At 43.1% G+C, this 17,993-nt stretch overlaps 1 protein-coding gene across 12 annotated transcripts in view; it reads left to right on the top strand.

Annotated features, from left to right (window-relative positions):
• LOC115165800 (protein phosphatase 1 regulatory subunit 12B) overlaps nucleotides 1-14,348 on the top strand; it is a 52,272-nt gene extending 37,924 nt beyond the window's left edge. Inside the window, exons 6-12 of one of the 12 annotated variants that reach the window (XM_029719185.1) lie at nucleotides 3,344-3,360; nucleotides 3,600-3,729; nucleotides 5,196-5,300; nucleotides 5,616-5,666; nucleotides 5,975-6,025; nucleotides 6,744-6,771; nucleotides 13,032-14,348. In XM_029719185.1, coding sequence (XP_029575045.1) covers nucleotides 3,344-3,360; nucleotides 3,600-3,729; nucleotides 5,196-5,300; nucleotides 5,616-5,666; nucleotides 5,975-6,025; nucleotides 6,744-6,771; nucleotides 13,032-13,048 — 399 coding nt within the window. In that variant the 3' untranslated portion in view covers nucleotides 13,049-14,348. Of the gene's footprint in view, nucleotides 1-3,343; nucleotides 3,361-3,599; nucleotides 3,730-5,195; nucleotides 5,301-5,615; nucleotides 5,667-5,974; nucleotides 6,195-6,258; nucleotides 6,280-6,740; nucleotides 6,830-11,329 lie in introns of those variants that run through there. The other 11 variants (XM_029719183.1, XR_003870240.1, XM_029719180.1 and 8 more) reach the window with 11 other exon arrangements.
• The last annotated feature ends 3,645 nt before the right edge of the window (nucleotides 14,349-17,993 follow it).

The following is a 17,993-nucleotide window of genomic DNA, read 5'->3' as shown; positions in this document are numbered from 1 at the left end:
TCTGACACCTGGTGCTTAAAGCTAGTGAGGGAGATATGAGTCTCCAGCTTCAGTGATTTTTGCAGTTCGTTCCAGTCATTGGCAGCAGAGAACTGGAAGGAAAGGAGGCCGAAGGAGGAATTGGCTTTGGGGGTGACCAGTGAAATATACCTGCTGGAGCGTGTGCTACGGGTGGGTGCTGCTATGGTGACCAGTGAGCTGAGATAAGGCAGGGCTTTACCTAGCAAAGACTTATAGATAACCTGGAGCCAGTGGGTTTGGCGACGAATATGAAGCGAGGGCCAACCAACAAGAGCATACAGGTCGCAGTGGTGGGTAGTATATGGGGCTTTGGTGACAAAACGAATGGCACTGTGATAGACTGCATCCAATTTGCTGAGTAGAGTGTTGGAGGCTATTTTGTAAATGACATCGCCAAAGTCAAGGATCGGTAGGATAGTCAGTTTTATGAGGGTATGTTTGGCAGTATGAGTGAAGGATGCTTTGTTGCGAAATAGGAAGCCGGTTCTAGATTTCATTTTGGATTGGTGATGCTTAATGTGAACCTGGAAGGAGAGTTTACAGTCTAACCAGACACCTAGGTATTTGTAGTTGTCCACACATTCAAGTGCGGGCAGTGATCGATTGAATGGCATGCATTTAGTTTTACTTGCATTTAAGAGCAGTTGGAGGCCACGGAAGGAGAGTTGTATGGCATTGAAGCTCGTTTGGAGGTTGGTTAACACAGTGTCCAAGGAAGGGCCAGAAGTATACAGAATGGTGTCGTCTGCATAAAGGCGGATCAGAGAATCACCCGCAGCAAGAGCAACATCATTGATGTATACAGAGAAAAGAGTCAGCCCGAGGATTGAACCCTGTGGCACCCCCATAGCGACTGCCAGAGGTCCGGACAACAGGCCCTCCGATTTGACACACTGAACTCTGTCTGAGAAGTAGTTGGTGAACCAGGTGAGGCAGTCTTTTGAGAAACCAAGGCTGTTGAGTCTGCCGATAAGAATGTGGTGATTGACAGAGTCGAAAGCCTTGGCCAGATCGATGAATACAGCTACACAGTATTGTCTCTTATCGATGGCGGTTATGATATCGTTCAGGACCTTGAGCGTGGCTGAGGTGCACCCATAACCAGCTCGGAAACCAGATTGCATAGCGGAGAAGGTATGGTGGGATTCTAAATGTTTGGTGATCTGTTTGTTAACTTGGCTTTCGAAGACCTTAGAAAGGCAGGGTAGAATATAGGTCTGTAGCAATTTCGGTCTAGAGTGTCTCCCCCTTTGAAGAGGGGGATGACCACGGCAGCTTTACAATCTTTGGGGATCTCAGACGATACGAAAGAGAGGTTGAACAGGCTAGTAATAGGGGTTGCAATAATTTCGGCGGATAATTTTAGAAAGAGAGGGTCCAGATTGTCTAGCCCGGCTGATTTGTAGGGATCCAGATTTTGCAGTTCTTTCAGAACATCAGCTATCTGGATTTGGGTGACGGAGAAAGCTTATTGATGAGATGTCAAAGGAGAATGGCAAGAATCGCGCAAGCCAACAGGCAGACCACAAATTAAGGTGCAATACAACAGTTGTGTGCAGAACGGCATCTCGAAATTGGCCCTTGTCACGGATGGGCTATTGCCGATAAATCCCAGGCATGCTGATGGCAGAGTCAGGATTTGGCGTAAGCAGCATGAGTCCATGGCCCCACCCTGCCTGGTGTCAACGGTAAAGACTGGTGGCGGTGGTGTATTGGTGTGGAGAGTGTTTTCCTGGCACACGTTAGGTCCGTTGATACCAATTGAGCAACGTTTCCATGTCCCGAGGAATTCATGTTGTCAATATATTTATTTTATTTTTACTTTCATGAAATATTATCTGATGTTGTTCTTGTCTATAACTGTTCTGTACTCTGTTATGTATTCTACATGTTATGTGGACTCCAGGTAGTGTAGCTGCTGCATGTGCAATAGCTAATATAATTGTTTTTCACAATGTAGTTTTGATGTAATGAACTACTTTTTCAAAGTAGCTTTAGTTTTCTAAACTATTTTTCCCCTTAGCTTTAGTGCAGCTCAACTTCTTCCAGTGTGGAGTAATTGGTAGCTTGGTAAACTATATTTTCAGAGCAGCTTCCCCAACACTGACAGACCAGTGTCATCCAGAGTGTTTCCAAACAGGATACGATCTAGTGTCCAGGGAAAAATCTGTTGTTTTATGTGTTTAAAGGAGTCTCTCACCCAGGCAGGAGAACAGCTCCTAATCTCAAAGAATGCAAGAGAACATGATATCTACGCAGAGATCACAAGGAGATCAAACACTATCTCTCTCTTTTTTTTCACAATTTCACTTTTTAGTCTGTACCGTGTCATGTCATAATGTGCACTGATCAAAGATCAGCCACCATGGGTCATGTATATCGACTCTTGGCAAGGAACTTCCCAGCACGTATCAGATTGTCATAGAGGGCTCTTTCCATGCTATCAGATAGGCCTAGTCATTATTGAGTGCAGACAACCATATTTGGTGCCTGATTCACTAAGAATGGAGCGCACAGATGGAAACTGAAGATAAACATTTTGGACCTAATATAGTCTAGACTTTACACTTTATTTAAGTAAATGCCTCATATCTGTACACAATTTACCCAATGGAAAGGCAGTGTACATCTCAGACTAGGCCTTTGCAGCCATGCAGTCATCTAGTCAGGACCAGATCACGCCAAGCCAGTATGTGTCCCGAATGGCACGTTATTCCCTATGTCCCCATAGGGCTCTGGTCAAAAGTAGAGCTCAATATAGGGAATAGGGTGCCATTTGAGACACAGCCAGTATGATATCAGCAGCATGATGTACCCTGAGGTCATCACTTGGAGTCTCTCACCCAGTAAACTGGGGCCTTTAGCCGCATGATGTCATCTCTGCGCTGCAGGCATCTGCGTGGCAAACACTCACTAAAAGATGAACAGGGTTTACAGGAGGATTACCTATGTGAACTCTGTCAGAGGAGGAGAAAAGAGCATGCAAGGTCCCGGTGAATTATATATCACAAGCAGATCACTTGTGTTGGCCTATGCAATCCCTGTCCTTTGGGATGCAAATCATCTGAACACATTGTGGGTTGGATGTCACATAAAGTTTCTATTTTCTTCTTCATGGTGTCCTCATGGAAAATGTTTTACTCTGTCTGAAGTCTCTGGTTGATACTTCATACAAATGAAATGTCTCAGATTCAGCCACTGTGCTGGTTCTAACCAGTATGGTATTCTAAAGTAAGTAAAAATGATTTCACATATGCACTAAGAGCTATTTGTGATACATTTTCACACTTCACTAACATGTTTTTTCTCTGTTCATTTTCAGCATGACAGGGCATCAAGGTATGTACAGATTCAGATCTTCCTTCTCTTGCTTTCTTCTAAACCAGACTGCTATTTTAGTATTTTAGCTTCATGAGAAACACATACAGCACTCCAAAAAAAGATTTGTATGTCAGTGTTCCATCAATGTTTATATGTCATCTATGTCAGTGTTCCAACACTGTTGTAATGTCAGCTGTGTTTCTGGATGTTGTACACCACCACCCACTTAAGGAGCTGTGCTTCCTCCTTCCTCCCAGGTTGGACTCTGGTGGTGGGGACAGCAGGGCTGAACCTCTGGGCAGAACAAGCTCCTACACACGCAGGGAAACCAGATTGGCAGCGCTGAACAAGCATGAGGACGACACCAGCTCCAGGGATTACAAGAAGGTACTGTAGAACCCAGAAGGGAAACAGAAGATATCTATTTTTTATCTAAACGTAACTAACCTGGTTAAATAAAGGTTAAATATACTGAACAAAAATATAAACTCAACATGCAACCATTTCTAAGAATTTACTGAGTTACAGTTCATGTAAGGAAATCAGTCAATTTAAATAATGCATTAGGTCCTAATCTATGGATTTCACATGACTGGGAATACAGATATGCATCTGTTGGTCACAGATACCTTACACAAATGGGCCTCACAATGGGCCTCAGGATCTCGTCACAGTATTTCTGTGCATTCAAATTGCCATCGCTAAAATGCAATTGTGTTCGTTGTCCATAGCTTATGCCTGCCCATACCATAACCCCACCACCACCATGGGGCACTCTGTTCACAACGTTGACATCAGCAAACCGCTTGCCCACACGATGCCATAGATGTGGTCTGCGGTTGAGAGGCCGGTTGGACGTACTGCCTCAAAACTTGAGACATATGTGGCATTGTGTTGTGTGACAAAACTGCATATTTTAGAGTGGCCTTTTATTGTCCCCAGCACAAGGTGCACCTGTGTAAGGATCATGCTGTTTAATCAGCTTTTTGATATGCCACACCTGTCAGGTGCATGGATTATCTTGGCAAAGGAGAAATATTCACTAACATTGTCACGTCCTGGCCAGTATATAAGGTTAATTGTTTTGTAGTTTGGTCAGGGCGTGACAGAGGGTATTTGTTTTATGTGGTTCGGGGTGGTGTGTTTGTGTAAAGGGTGTTTGATTTAGTATGTCCGGGTTTTGGTTTATGTCTAGGTAGTTCTATGTGGAATCTAGTGTGTGTGTTTCTATGTTTGGTTGATTGGGGCTCTCAGTTGAAGGCAGGTGTTGTCTATCTGCCTTTGATTGAGAGTCTCATATATGAGGGTGTGTTTGTGATTTGTGGGTGATTGTTCTGTGTTCAGCCCTAGGCTTTGCCAGACTGTTTAGTTGTTCGTTCGTTTTCGTGTTTTGTTGTTTTGGAGTGCTCTTTTGGATAATTTAAATAAAAGTCAAAATGAGCATACACGTACCTGCTGCATTTTGGTCCTCATTCACCAACGACAACCGTGACAAACATGGATGTAAATAAATTTGTACACAAAATGTGAGAGAAAAACAAGCTTTTTTTTATATTTTATTTCAGCTCATGAAACATAGAACCAACACTTTACATGTTGCATTTATATTTTTGTTCAATATAAAATAAATAGATGCCATATGTACGTTTGTTTTCTCCCACATACAGTGTCATCCATGTTTTAATCAGGAGAGAGTTGTGTATGGGGCAAAAAGTGATCAATACCACTTCTTGTTGATTCACCTGATGCAGAGATATCAGAGCTGACCTATTGTGGGGAAAATGTTGTCACATGACAAGGTACTGTGTCTCCAAGTGACATAAGCATTAACCTTTTGATTTGTTCTCTTTCAGATGTATGAAGACGCTTTGGCAGAGAATGACAAGCTCAAGTCCCGGCTGGATGACAGCAAACAGGAGCTGACCAAGATACGCACCCAGCTGGACAAAGTCACCCAGGTACAGTATAGTAGGAGTGCGTCTGATTGGCTGATAGAGTCCAGTAGAGTCCCTCCCCAAGCTCAGTACTGAGCACAACACTGAGACAGTCCCGCATAGCCTTCTGTCGACCATCTTAATTAAGTTCAGTATAGTTCACACGTCTCAACAGCATGCATATTGCATTTGAACAATAAATTGTTCAAGGCGACCGCAAGGTGATAAGAAAACGAACCAGTGTATCCCCATCAAAGTTTTCAAAGTTTTATCCCATTTTAAGTCAACCCACTGTATATTTTTTTTCACTTTGTGATAACTGTGCACTCTGTCTTACAGAAACAGGACAGAATATCTGAAAGATCCACTGTACTTGAATCAGAGAAAAGGGTATCTATAACTTGTTATATATCTTGAGGGCTTCTCTTTCTTTGTTTTCTCAAAGCCATATGCCTCATATCCTTGATATCAACATTCCAATTCTCTTTCAATCCTGACAGCTTGATATCTACATGTCTACCACTCTCTGCTTTTTTTCTGATCTCAGTCTCTTTTTTCAGATCTTTTCCATGTCATGGTGTCTGTCTGTTCATTCCACTATGGGCTCATCATCATGTGTGGGAATGAAAAATAATCTTAAAGTCGATTGTGATTCTGACCTGAACTACCTGCTAAAACATTTCCCCTCCTCTCCTCAGGAAAAACAGGCTCTGGAGAAGAGGGTAACGGACATGGAGGAAGAGCTCAAGGTAAGGTCTCCACTGCAACAAGGAGGGAAGTCACTACATGGCCCTGCTTGGTTATTATAGGCAAACAAGTGATGATGAGGTTGAGGTAGTCCCACACCAAGCAGCACAGCCTGCCGTCTGTTGTGTGTGTGTGTGTGTGTGTGTGTGTGTGTGTGTGTGTGTGTGTGTGTGTGTGTGTGTGTGTGAGAGAGAGAGAGAGAGAGAGAGAGAGAGAGAGAGAGAGAGAGAGAGAGGAGAGAGAGAGAGAGAGAGAGAGAGAGAGAGAGAGAGAGAGGAGAGAGAGAGAGAGAGAGAGAGAGAGAGAGAGAGAGAGAGGAGAGAGAGGAGAGAGAGAGAGAGAGAGAGAGAGAGAGAGAGAGAGAGAGAGAGAGAGAGAGAGAGAGATCTGTCCCACACCAAGCAGACTGTTGTCTTTTGTTGGCTACACACTGACTGACCTAGATCCAGCTGAATACCAGGCTCCATCCAAGAGCAAAGGACCTGCTTATGTTAAGCATTCCTGCACTAATTGTGTATATTTAGCATTTCGAAGAGCGAGGGGCAAGAGAAAAACAGCAGCAGAATATCATTCAGGACTGAATAGATGTGAACCTCATGCAAGTGCAAACCACTTCTAGCAATAGCCAAAGGTTATGATGACAACTCAGTATGTGACACAGAGATGTGAGACGGAACAGAGTGTTTGACCCCATGTTGTGACCCCATGTTGCCTCAGCAGGAAGCTGCCCGAGTGAGAAATTTCCGTTGTGGGTACCAGCCCTGAACGCTGACCATGGGGCAGGCTGGCTCAAGGCCAGGGAGGATGGGGGGGTTGGGGTGGGTGGGGGGGGGGGGGGTTGGGGGGGTTGACGGTGAGTGGTCTTGTATGGGAGCGAGAAGTGATTGACACCCGCTTGTCACCTCACCTCTTTAGAGACCTGGGCATGAACACATGCCTGCGCAGACAAACATACACATTGCCCACACACATACACACACATTGGCACACATTAGAACACATACACACTAGATGTGCATGTGCAGTTGAAGTCGGAAGTTTACATACACTTAGGTTGGGGTCATTAAAATTCGTTTTTCAACCACTTAACAAACTGCAGTTTTGGCAAGTCAGTTAGGCCATCTACTTTGTGCATGACACAAGTAATTTTTCCTTGTGAAGATGCTGGAGTAAACAGGTATCTATATACACAGTAAAACAAGTCCTATATCGACGTAACCTGAAAGGCCACTCAGCAAGGAAGAAGCCACTATGGTTTGCAACTGCACATGGCCACAAAGATTGTACTTTTTGGAGAAATGTCCTCTGGTCTGATGAAACGAAAACAGAACTGTTTGGCCATAATGACCATCATTATGTTTGGAGGAAAAAAGGGGGAGGCTTGCAAGCCGAGGAACACCATCCCAACCGTGAAGTCCGGGGGTGGCAGCATCATGTTGTGGGGGTGCTTTGCTGCAGGAAGGACTGGTGCACTTCACAAAATAGATGTCATCATGAGGATGGAAAATTATGTGGATATATTGAAGCAACATCGCAAGACATCAGTCAGGAAGTTAAAGCTTGGTCGCAAATGGGTCTTCCAAATGGACAATGACCCCAAGAATACTTACAAAGTTGTGGCAAAATGGCTTAAGGACAACAAAGTCAAGGTATTGGAGTGGCCATCACAAAGCCCTGACCTCAATCCTATAGAAAATGTGTGGGCAGAACTGAAAAAGTGTGTGCGAGCAAGGAGGCCTACAAACCTGACTCATTTACACCAGCTCTGTCAGGAGGAATGGGCCAAAATTCACCCAACTTATTGTGGGAAGCTTGTGGAAGGCTACCCGAAACGTTTGACCCAAGTTAAACAATTTAAAGGCAATGCTACCAAATACTAATTGAGTATATGTAAACTTCTGACCCACTGAGAATGTGATGAAAGAAATAACAGCTGAAATAAATCATTCTGTCTACTATTATTCTGACATTTCACATTCTTAAAATGAAGTGGTGATCCTAACTGACCTAAGCGAGGTCAGTTAGGAGCAACCTTACTAGGATTAAATGTCAAGAATTGTGAAAAACTGAGTTTAAATGTATTTGGCTAAGGTGTATGTAAACTTCCGACTTCAACTGTTTGTAAAGCAGGCAGGCTGCAATATCATTACAACCAGAAACTAGGTTGCTTTAATGTCATTGCAACCGGTTTTGCCCACTGGGATAGAGATATGCACATACAACAGTATACAGACATGCTTTTCCTCTTTTCACACAGGTCTGATGTGATTCTACACATTTCTTCTGCCACAGGGTCTGTCCGATGTTTTACAATTCTGGTTACTTTATGGCTCTCTGATATCCCACTGGGCACAGATGTCAGTTCAACGTTTATTCCACTATGGTTCAACGTAATTCCATTGAAATGACGTGGTAACCAAGTTGATTAAAACCAGGGTGTGCCCATTGGGATGGGTCTCTCTGGGATAATGGGCTAGGATTATTCCTGGCAGCCTCTGAAACTCCAGCACTGGCAAAATGTGGGAATTTATCTATAGGACTCAGCTCTGGTTAAATATCAAAGAGTTCAAGAGCATTAAAACATCATGAGTAATAAATAATTAAGCATTCTCTCTCAAGCTCACCCCTCTGGCTACATCCTCCTCTCTCTCTCCTCTGCACTCACTCTCTCCTGCACTCACTCTCTCTCTACTCTTTACTCTCCACACTCTCTCTCTACTCTCCAGTCTCTCTCCTCTGCACTCACTCATTCTCTTTCTCCTCTCCACTCTCTCTCCTCTCCACTCTCTCTCTACTCTTCACTCTCCACACTCTCTATCTACTCTCCACTCTCTCTCTCTACTCTCTCTCTCTATTCTCCACTCTCTCTCTCTCTACTCTTCACTCTCTCTCTACTCTCCATTTTCTCTACTCTCCACTCTCTCTCTCTCCTCTCCACTTTCCACCCCTCTCCTCTCCCTCTCTCTCTCTCTCTCTCTCTCTCTCTCTCTCTCTCTCTCTCTCTCTCTCTCTCTCTCTCTCTCTATAGTCTCCACTCTCTCTCTACTCTCCACTCTCTCCTCTCTCTCGCTCTACTCTCCACTATCTCTCTACTCTCCACTCTCTCCACTCTCTCCTCTCTCTCCTCTCCTCTCTCCTCTCTCTCTCCACTCCCTCTCTCCTCTCCACTCTCTCTCTCTCTCTCCTCTCTCTCTCTCCTATCCACTCGCTCTCTCTCTCCTCTCCACTCCCTCTCTCTCCTCTCTCTCTCTCCTCTCCACTCTCTCTCTCCTCTCCACTCTCTCTCCTCTCCACTCTCTCTCTCTCCTTTCCTCTCTCACCTCTCCCCTCTCTCTCTCCTTTCCTCTCTCTCCTCTCTCCTCTCTCTCTCTCTCTCTCTCTCTCCACTCCCTCCCTCCCTCTCTCCTCTCCACTCTCTCCTCTGCACTCACTCTCTCCTGCACTCACTCTCTCTCTACTCTTTACTCTCCACACTCTCTCTCTACTCTCCAGTCTCTCTCCTCTGCACTCACTCATTCTCTTTCTCCTCTCCACTCTCTCTCCTCTCCACTCTCTCTCTACTCTTCACTCTCCACACTCTCTATCTACTCTCCACTCTCTCTCTCTACTCTCTCTCTCTATTCTCCACTCTCTCTCTCTCTCTACTCTTCACTCTCTCTCTACTCTCCATTTTCTCTACTCTCCACTCTCTCTCTCTCCTCTCCACTTTCCACCCCTCTCCTCTCCCCTCTCTCTCTCTCTCTCTCTCTCTCTCTCTCTCTCTCTCTCTCTCTCTCTCTAGTCTCCACTCTCTCTCTACTCTCCACTCTCTCCTCTCTCTCGCTCTACTCTCCACTATCTCTCTACTCTCCACTCTCTCCACTCTCTCCTCTCTCTCCTCTCCTCTCTCCTCTCTCTCTCCACTCCCTCTCTCCTCTCCACTCTCTCTCTCTCTCTCCTCTCTCTCCTATCCACTCGCTCTCTCTCTCCTCTCCACTCCCTCTCTCTCCTCTCTCTCTCTCCTCTCCACTCTCTCTCCTCTCCACTCTCTCTCTCTCCTTTCCTCTCTCACCTCTCCCCTCTCTCTCTCCTTTCCTCTCTCTCCTCTCTCCTCTCTCTCTCTCTCTCTCTCTCTCCACTCCCTCCCTCCCTCTCTCCTCTCCACTCTCTCTCTCCACTCGCTCTCTCTCTCCTCTCCTCTCCACTCCCTCTCTCTCCTCTCTCTCTCTCCTCTCCACTCGCTCTCTCCTCTCTCTCCTCTCCACTCTGTCTCTCTCCTTTCCTCTCTCTCCTCTCCACTCTCTCTCTCCTTTTTCTCTCTCCTCCACTCTCTTTCTCTCTCCTCTCTACTGTGTCTCTCTCTACTCCAAGATAAACTTGTCAATAGTTGTTCTTCAGAACAGTGTGCTGTGAAAGGCTTACTGAGACAGCACAGAGAAACAGTCTAACATATCCATGGATTCTTCAGTCCGAGTGAAGGCAGACTTCAAATGGTTTCCTGGGATGTTAGCAGCTGGATCTCTTCCATCTCTTTTCTTCCTGGCCTTTCTCGCTTCTCTTCTGTCTTTCTCTCTAGCCTTCTTCTCCTCACTGGGCTTCTCTCTTCTCTTTCTCCCCGGCTTTCCCTTTCCTCCAGGCTCACCTTCATTTCTTCCCTTTCTACCCAGCCTTCCTTTCCTCTTCTGGGGGGAAGCCTCTGAGGCCACTCTCTGAGCCACATGGGGCTCAGCTTTCCTCTGTCTATGTGTGTGCTGCCTCCTTGCCTGCCTGTGGTTTCCCCCATGAACGTTGTCAAACCACAGACATCTCCACTAAACCGCACTGAGGTTAACCTCTAAAGCCTTCCAGGGAACCCAGGAAAATTAATCATTTCCATTTTCTATGACCTATTGGGCTCTCTGAATGAGGCTGAAATTGAAGGTTATATTGAAAGTCCCCCACACCCATCTCTCCCCATCTCTCCTCAGCACGACTGACAAGCTGTGTAAACCATACAGCATCTCCCTACCCACTGCCTTTTAAAACTGCCCAGGTTTGCGGAGAGCAAACTTAAGGATAGCACCCTGCTGTGCTTTTCTTTTGCATAGCTGTCTCTTTTGCCGATTTCTTTCTTGCTTCCTTTTACAGTATCTCTTTGTGTGTGAATGTCATTAAGGAGCTCCTAAGTATGTGTGTGTGTGTGTGTGTGTGTGTGTGTGTGTGTGTGTGTGTGTGTGTGTGTGTATGTGTGTGTGTGTGTTTATAGCTCTGCTTCCTCCTTTCCACTGGCCCATCCTCCTGCTCTCTTTCTTTCTATCACTCTCTCTGTATTCCTGTGTTTACTGCAGGCCCTCCCTGTTTTGGCTCAGCTGCAGGCACTGCGGAGCGGCAAGGAGCGTCTGCTGGCTGAGAACAGGGCCATGCTGCGTGTCCTCACCCGCCTCTCCCAGATGGCCTTCCTGCCTGAGACAGAGGACCTCTAACCCCCCTGTCCCACACGCCTCCACCTCTCTACCCCTCCTTGCTCTCCCCTCCCTGAGTCTTCAGCCACACCTCCTCTCATCTGTCTTCCTTCTGGTTCTCCTGATGCTGCACCTCCTTCCCTCCTCTCTGCTGCGCTCATCTCAGGCAGGTCCTGCTGCTGCACCCCCCATTTCCCACTCTCACTCCTCCACCTTAAGGCCTCTCTCACTTGTGTGGCATGCCTCTCTCTGACTCACTCTCCCATAAGGCCAATGAAGGGCAGCCCCCTTAAACTCCCTCATCTATTTTAGCTACATCCATGCTACATGGGTGATATTATTTACTAGGCTGTGTAGAGACCAGTACAGTAGTGGTGGCAGCCTGACGTTTCTCCAGTGGTTATTATTAAAGTATAGTCAGGCAGGTCACTCAATCCTCAGCTTGAACGAACTCAGAAACAGTCTGGACGCTCCTTGAGAGACTTATGGAAGGCAGAGTGCTGAAGTCGCCAAGGAAACCTTGTAGGGATTAACATGATTGCAATTTTCCATTTCGCAAACCTGACATTTTCATTGTTTGCTAATTTTTTGCCACAGTGTCCAATGCAAAGTGGCTGATAGGGAATCTGACATTTTAAACTATTACGTTTGTCTCAATCATGTTGGAGTGGAATGTGTGATCTCATTGGCATCCGTCGACTCACTAAACCCTTTTCCACTGGCCAAAAAACATGTGCACAATAGTGTGTGTGTGTGTGTGTGTGTGTGTGTGTGTGTGTGTGTGTGTGTGTGTGTGTGTGTGTGTGTGTGTGTCTGCTCTGTCTGAGACAGAAGCAGAACTAGACAAACAGTTGGACCAAAAATGTGCAGTATGCATCGTCAAATATAATACATAACAATATGCTGCTATTTATTGCGGTAACTGGAATAGACAGGAGTGGGGGGATGAGTTCATCATCATCTGTGAAGGTAGACTTTTTCAGGCAAGCACAAAACGTTATTGTTCACTGCACTGTCTGTGGGGGATGGGGGAGATTTTGACAAAGATTGTGGTTATTTTTAGTCATTATTCATGCTGTGGGAGGTGACCTAGATTGCGGAAGCTGACCGCCTTGCATATCTCTATCTCTCTGTTTCGGTTCTCTCTCGGCTCGTAGTTTGCACATAGAACCATAAGCCTAATCATGTCCCAACCTTTTCCACGATCATACTGTATCCGCATGCTCTCATTGCTTTACATCATATTTTGCTGAAAGCCTGCCTTTTCTCCACCCTTTTCTCCACCCTTTTCTCCACCCTTCTGTCCACCCTTTGCATGTAGTGACTATAGCGATTGTAGTGTTCAATCATTTAGCAACGTGTTTCTGGTGATTAAATATTGCATATCATTCTTACTTTGCCTGATAATGATAAACAATGTGTATGAAATGTGTCTGTCAATGTCCCTTAAATAAGAAGGAACATAGACAAAAGACAAGGCAGTGTCACTTGCACATATTTCTGTCTACAGGGCATTATGTGTCACCACTGTTCCCTGTTGCGAATTAGCTACCATGACAATCTAATGCTGCTCTCTCTGTTCCTGTAGGTCTTGTCAGAGCTTAAATCAGACAACCAGAGACTGAAGGACGAGAATGGGGCTCTGATCCGTGTCATCAGCAAGCTGTCCAAGTAAGAGGTTGGAAGCCTCTGTCCAAAGTCATAGTATACTTTCCTCAAGCTTGCATTGTGTGTCACTATCATTGGCCTTCGGCATCCTCCCACCCTGAGACTGTACCATGGTGCTCAGTGACACTTACCTGCCAACTGTTCTCAGAGGCATGGTGAGGAACCGTCAAATTCCTGATGACCCCTGGCCTGACCCTTGACTTCCATGTTCATTGGCTCACTTCATACCAGGAGGTCAAAGGTGAGAAGAAGAACACACAGCGTCCGCTCAAAGAGGGTGTGATCTGGGGTACAGTAAACTCCGAAAACTCTAATCAATATCACATCCACATATTTTACCTATACATCACAAACGTATGTTGATTTTGTGCTTCAGTGTGCACTGCTGAAAAAAACAACTGAAAAAACAATCATAGGTATAACTTTTATGACATTGATAACATTACACATTGTCAGTTGTTATGAGGTGTTTATAGCATTAGTCTTTATGGTTTGTACTTCAATTGATGTCCAAATTTCCATCACAGACCATTTTCTCTGAGCTGCTCATTAACCATTTCCTGCTTTGATTTTAGTGTGGTGTACTGTACCATGGTCTCTGGCGAGACAGATGTCACACTTGTCACATTTGTTGGATATTTTTATATAATTTATGATTTTTTTCTCTCGAATATTTATACCTATACTCAACCATATTTTTACCAATTTACCAATATTATTAATATGTATCCTCTTTCATGAAACAGTACCATTAGTCTACATAGTGCCTCACGTTATGAAATGGACAGCATTGCTTTTTTTTCAAGTGAAACCTGTACATGATTTGTAATGCAGATAGCACAGGACACAACACAGGGCCTCTTTATCACAGGAGGTTGGTGGCACCTTAATTGGGGAGGACGGGCTCGTGGTAATGGCTGGAGCAGAATCAGTAGGAATGTTATCAAATACATCAAACACATACGCTCCATTCCAGCCATTATTATGAGCCGTCCTCCCCTTAGCAGCCTCCACTGCTCTTTATGTATACTACATGTGCCTTTCCTGAAAGAACAATACAGCTATCTGTCTACACATGTACTGTAAGTATATTTAAAGACAGTATTTTACGTTGAAACAACTTTACCATGTATGTATGTATTATAAGAGACATTTCAGAAAAAACTGAAATGCTACTTGTACACATGTCTGTGGTTTGATCACTTGCTCAATAAACTGTAGATGGTTAAATATGTGATAACTGTCATTGTGTGTGTTCTCAATCTACCAAAATCTTTATCACTTGGCATTAAGTGCTTCTCAAAGGAATTGTTCAGTACTGAGCGCTAAATTCCAGATATCTTGCGATAAAAACTGGTATCCAACCAATGAACACTTTGATGCTGAAGTTAAAATCCCCTTGTAGAGAGGTTAATAAAGAATAGAGCCATGATGCACAGACAATACATGAGTCCAAGCTTATTAAAAGGCCTTTATTTCCTATTTGTTTCTTACAGAGCTGGTAACACTTATGATAGATCTGTATTGAGTTATTTGGTTCCCTCGATAACTTTACAAGGATCCTCGATGCTCATCCACTGACGGGCCGTGGGCAGTTTGTATAGGAGCAACGTTTTGTGTCCAGTCAAGGGCTAAAGCATGCGATCCACAGTAGGCACAAGTACTGACATGAACACGCGCACCACAACACTAAGACACGAAGAAACACAGCCAGAGGACACGCAATCTCATGGTCCTCTGAGGCATAAAAAGAGGATGAGGAGAAAGAGAGGAGAAAAAAGTATTTTGGAATGCAATTGTAGTATGGAAAATGAGAAGTGAAGGAAGAGTTCAAGAGAGAGGGTTGGTACTATTCTCCATGTTTTGGTAGTATATATATCCATGTTGTAAACGCGATGGACGACGTTCCTCTGAAAATCCGTATCATTCTGGATCCAAAGGAGCCCCCAGCGAGTCCAGTTCCACAACAACAGCACATTAATGCTAAGACAGGAAAAACTGAATTCATGGTGGAAAAGTTCAATCATTGTCTTTTCCATTGGTCCTAATGCAGTTTTGCATTCTAAATATAATACAATAGAAACACAAGACCAACCTAGTGATTATTACAGTAGAAAGAGAAAACACAAAGCGAGCAACACAAACAGAGACAGGAGAACACACTGTTAGGTGGTGAGTGACCTAGGCCAACTGAGACACTCCTTAACACATTATTGACATGGAAGTTGTATGACTTTTCTGTTATTTCTCTATTTTCTCTCTCTGCATTGTTGGGAAGGGCCTGTAAGAAAACATTTCCCTGTAAGTCTCCACCTTTTGTTGACGAAGCATGTGACAAATACAATTTGATTTGATATGATGTTCTAGTTTGGAGGGTATCCCTTTGAAAATCACATTGGCCTTTTTTATGAAGTACTTGAATAACTCATTTAAAAGCCTGATAGAAATAAAACAGCTAGTAGTACAAAAGAACTGTAGAATGTAGTGTGTGAATCATCGTGCTCTCAATCCATTATTTCTTCCCCGCTGAGATATAGCCTGCAGTTAGTTTCTAAAGCAGTTGTGCATAAAGTAGATATATCAATTTAGGCTTTCAAAAAAATAGGTAATCCTATAATATAAACATTTTAAATCATTGTAAATAAAAACATCTTTGTTAATTATTTTCATCACCACTTAAAATGTACACTTAAGAACGGTTTATGTATTCTGGGCATGCAGATATATACGTTTAGGTATAGTAAGTTGCAGTAGTACTGTGTTTTAGCACTACAACCTCTTAACTTTATAAAGGGCCTATGCTTTTTGTTCTTGTAACATACATACATACACACAAACACACAGTTGTCAGTCTTTTTCCCCATATAGCGAACTGTCCAATGACCGTGGCAGTGTAAAACGCATTGAAACAATCAACTATTTTTAATAAAAATGTGCTATATTTGATCCTTTAATCACAGTTATTTTATCATCTAACCTGCATCGGCATCAGTGGAATTATTTGGGCTCTGAAATAGATTCAAACAGATTACTGAAGATGATTTCATGGAATTGTAAATATAGATGGATATACTGGCAGTATTTTGTAAAGACACTGAACTCGTCGACTGGATGAAGTTCCATGTGCATCGGTTTGGTCACAGTTCAAAAGGTTGATTGTGACATTGAGAAGCAACATCAATGATCCCATTATAAAATTGTTGCAAACATCAAACAACACTATGATTATTATTTCAATAGTGTTGCTATTAGAGGAATTGTTGACTTGAAACAGCTGGTTTCCATCAAAGTGGCTAAGATTAGACTGTAGATTATTCATCTTAACTTTCCTGTTTACCATGAACGCAACTTATGTTGATCAGACAAAAATGCTGAGACATGGCATTGTTACAAGATAGATAGATATTTCTGCCATATCTTTCATCACAATGTTATGTCATGTCTGTAAAGCCACTGTGGATGAAAATAGAGGGATCCATACATCGCAGTCAGGGTCCTAAATGAATTGCACTCAGCCCAAGGATCACCAACAGACCAGCCTGACACTCACATTTCAATAATGTAAATGTTCTGGATGACTTCTTCAGGTATTTTTGATAACATCTTGTGAGATAAGAAAAATCATGATTCAGACTATCAAAACAAGGCATATACAAATTACACCACTGGAATATATTAGCTACACATGTATAAAATAAAGACAGCTTTAACATCTTCAAAGTAGAAAACAAAATCACATCCACTCTACTAAACTCACAACTGCTCTCAGTGCTCAATATTTTGCCTTCTAGAATCTAGATGAGTACAGAGTTCTGAGCAGAATGTACATGAGAAACACTGGCCTAGGAAGATTAAGAAGTGTTATTATTTTTATTTTTTTTACAAATCAATAACTAGTTATTCAGCAGAGCTCTAAAGAGTTAGTGCTTGAGTATTATGGCTTTAGTTTTTATCTAATTCAACTATCTGTATACACATACACATTTATTTGTGTAATAAGCACTGTAAAATACATATAATTGCAAAGGGTGTCAGGTCATTAAACCAACGCAAAGTAAAACTCCCCCCAAAAAGTTTCATGTACAGTAGGGGACTCCAAGCTTTATGTCCAGTGTGGAGGTGTGTGGATTCAGTTCTGGTGGGCTCTTTAGCATCCTAAATAGTAGGCTTGTAATACATGTTTGTCCAAAAATCAGGTTTATCTTTTTTCTTGTCTTTTTAACCAAATGGTGGAAACGTTTCAGCAATGGCACTGATCATTGAAGAGTTCCACTTTGGAATAGCTGTATTTCTTGAACTTGGAGCCCCTCGACAATGACTGATATTTGTCAAGAAGACCAACATAGATTTAAATAATCTCAAAGGAAACAATGTATGAACAAAGAAATAAGTACATAAATAAATACATTTGAAATAAATTATAATCAATCCAAATAAATCACAAGGATTTAGATAGCAAGCATGCGGCTACATTTTTATCCGACATGAACTCACACACAGTACTTGACGACAAACTTGCTTAAAAGTTTAGGCATGGACAGAATCACATTATTCTAATATATTATGACATTCTCTCCAATAACCCATTCATGGAAAATAAATACATATTTGTTTCATTTAGAAAATATACAGTGTATCTTTTTTCCTGCATTGTGTTACAGTATTAAAATGACAAATGACACCCACATACGTACACAAGATATTTTTGCTTAATCTCTAAAACATGCTCTTTTGTACAGTATTTTGTAGAAACATGCAGTATCAACCTGTATGAACTATGTATATAGGCAAAACTACACACCGATGGGTTGTTTGATTGCTTGCATTTTGTATTTTCTTTAGTGTTGCTTTTTGAACATATAGAAGAAACTAAATCAAATTA

Source organism: Salmo trutta, chromosome 28 (assembly GCF_901001165.1).
Source record: "Salmo trutta chromosome 28, fSalTru1.1, whole genome shotgun sequence".
Taxonomy (NCBI): Eukaryota; Metazoa; Chordata; class Actinopteri; order Salmoniformes; family Salmonidae; genus Salmo; species Salmo trutta.
Note: the sequence above shows the minus strand (reverse complement) of the source record. Positions and strands in the feature narration are given on the sequence as shown.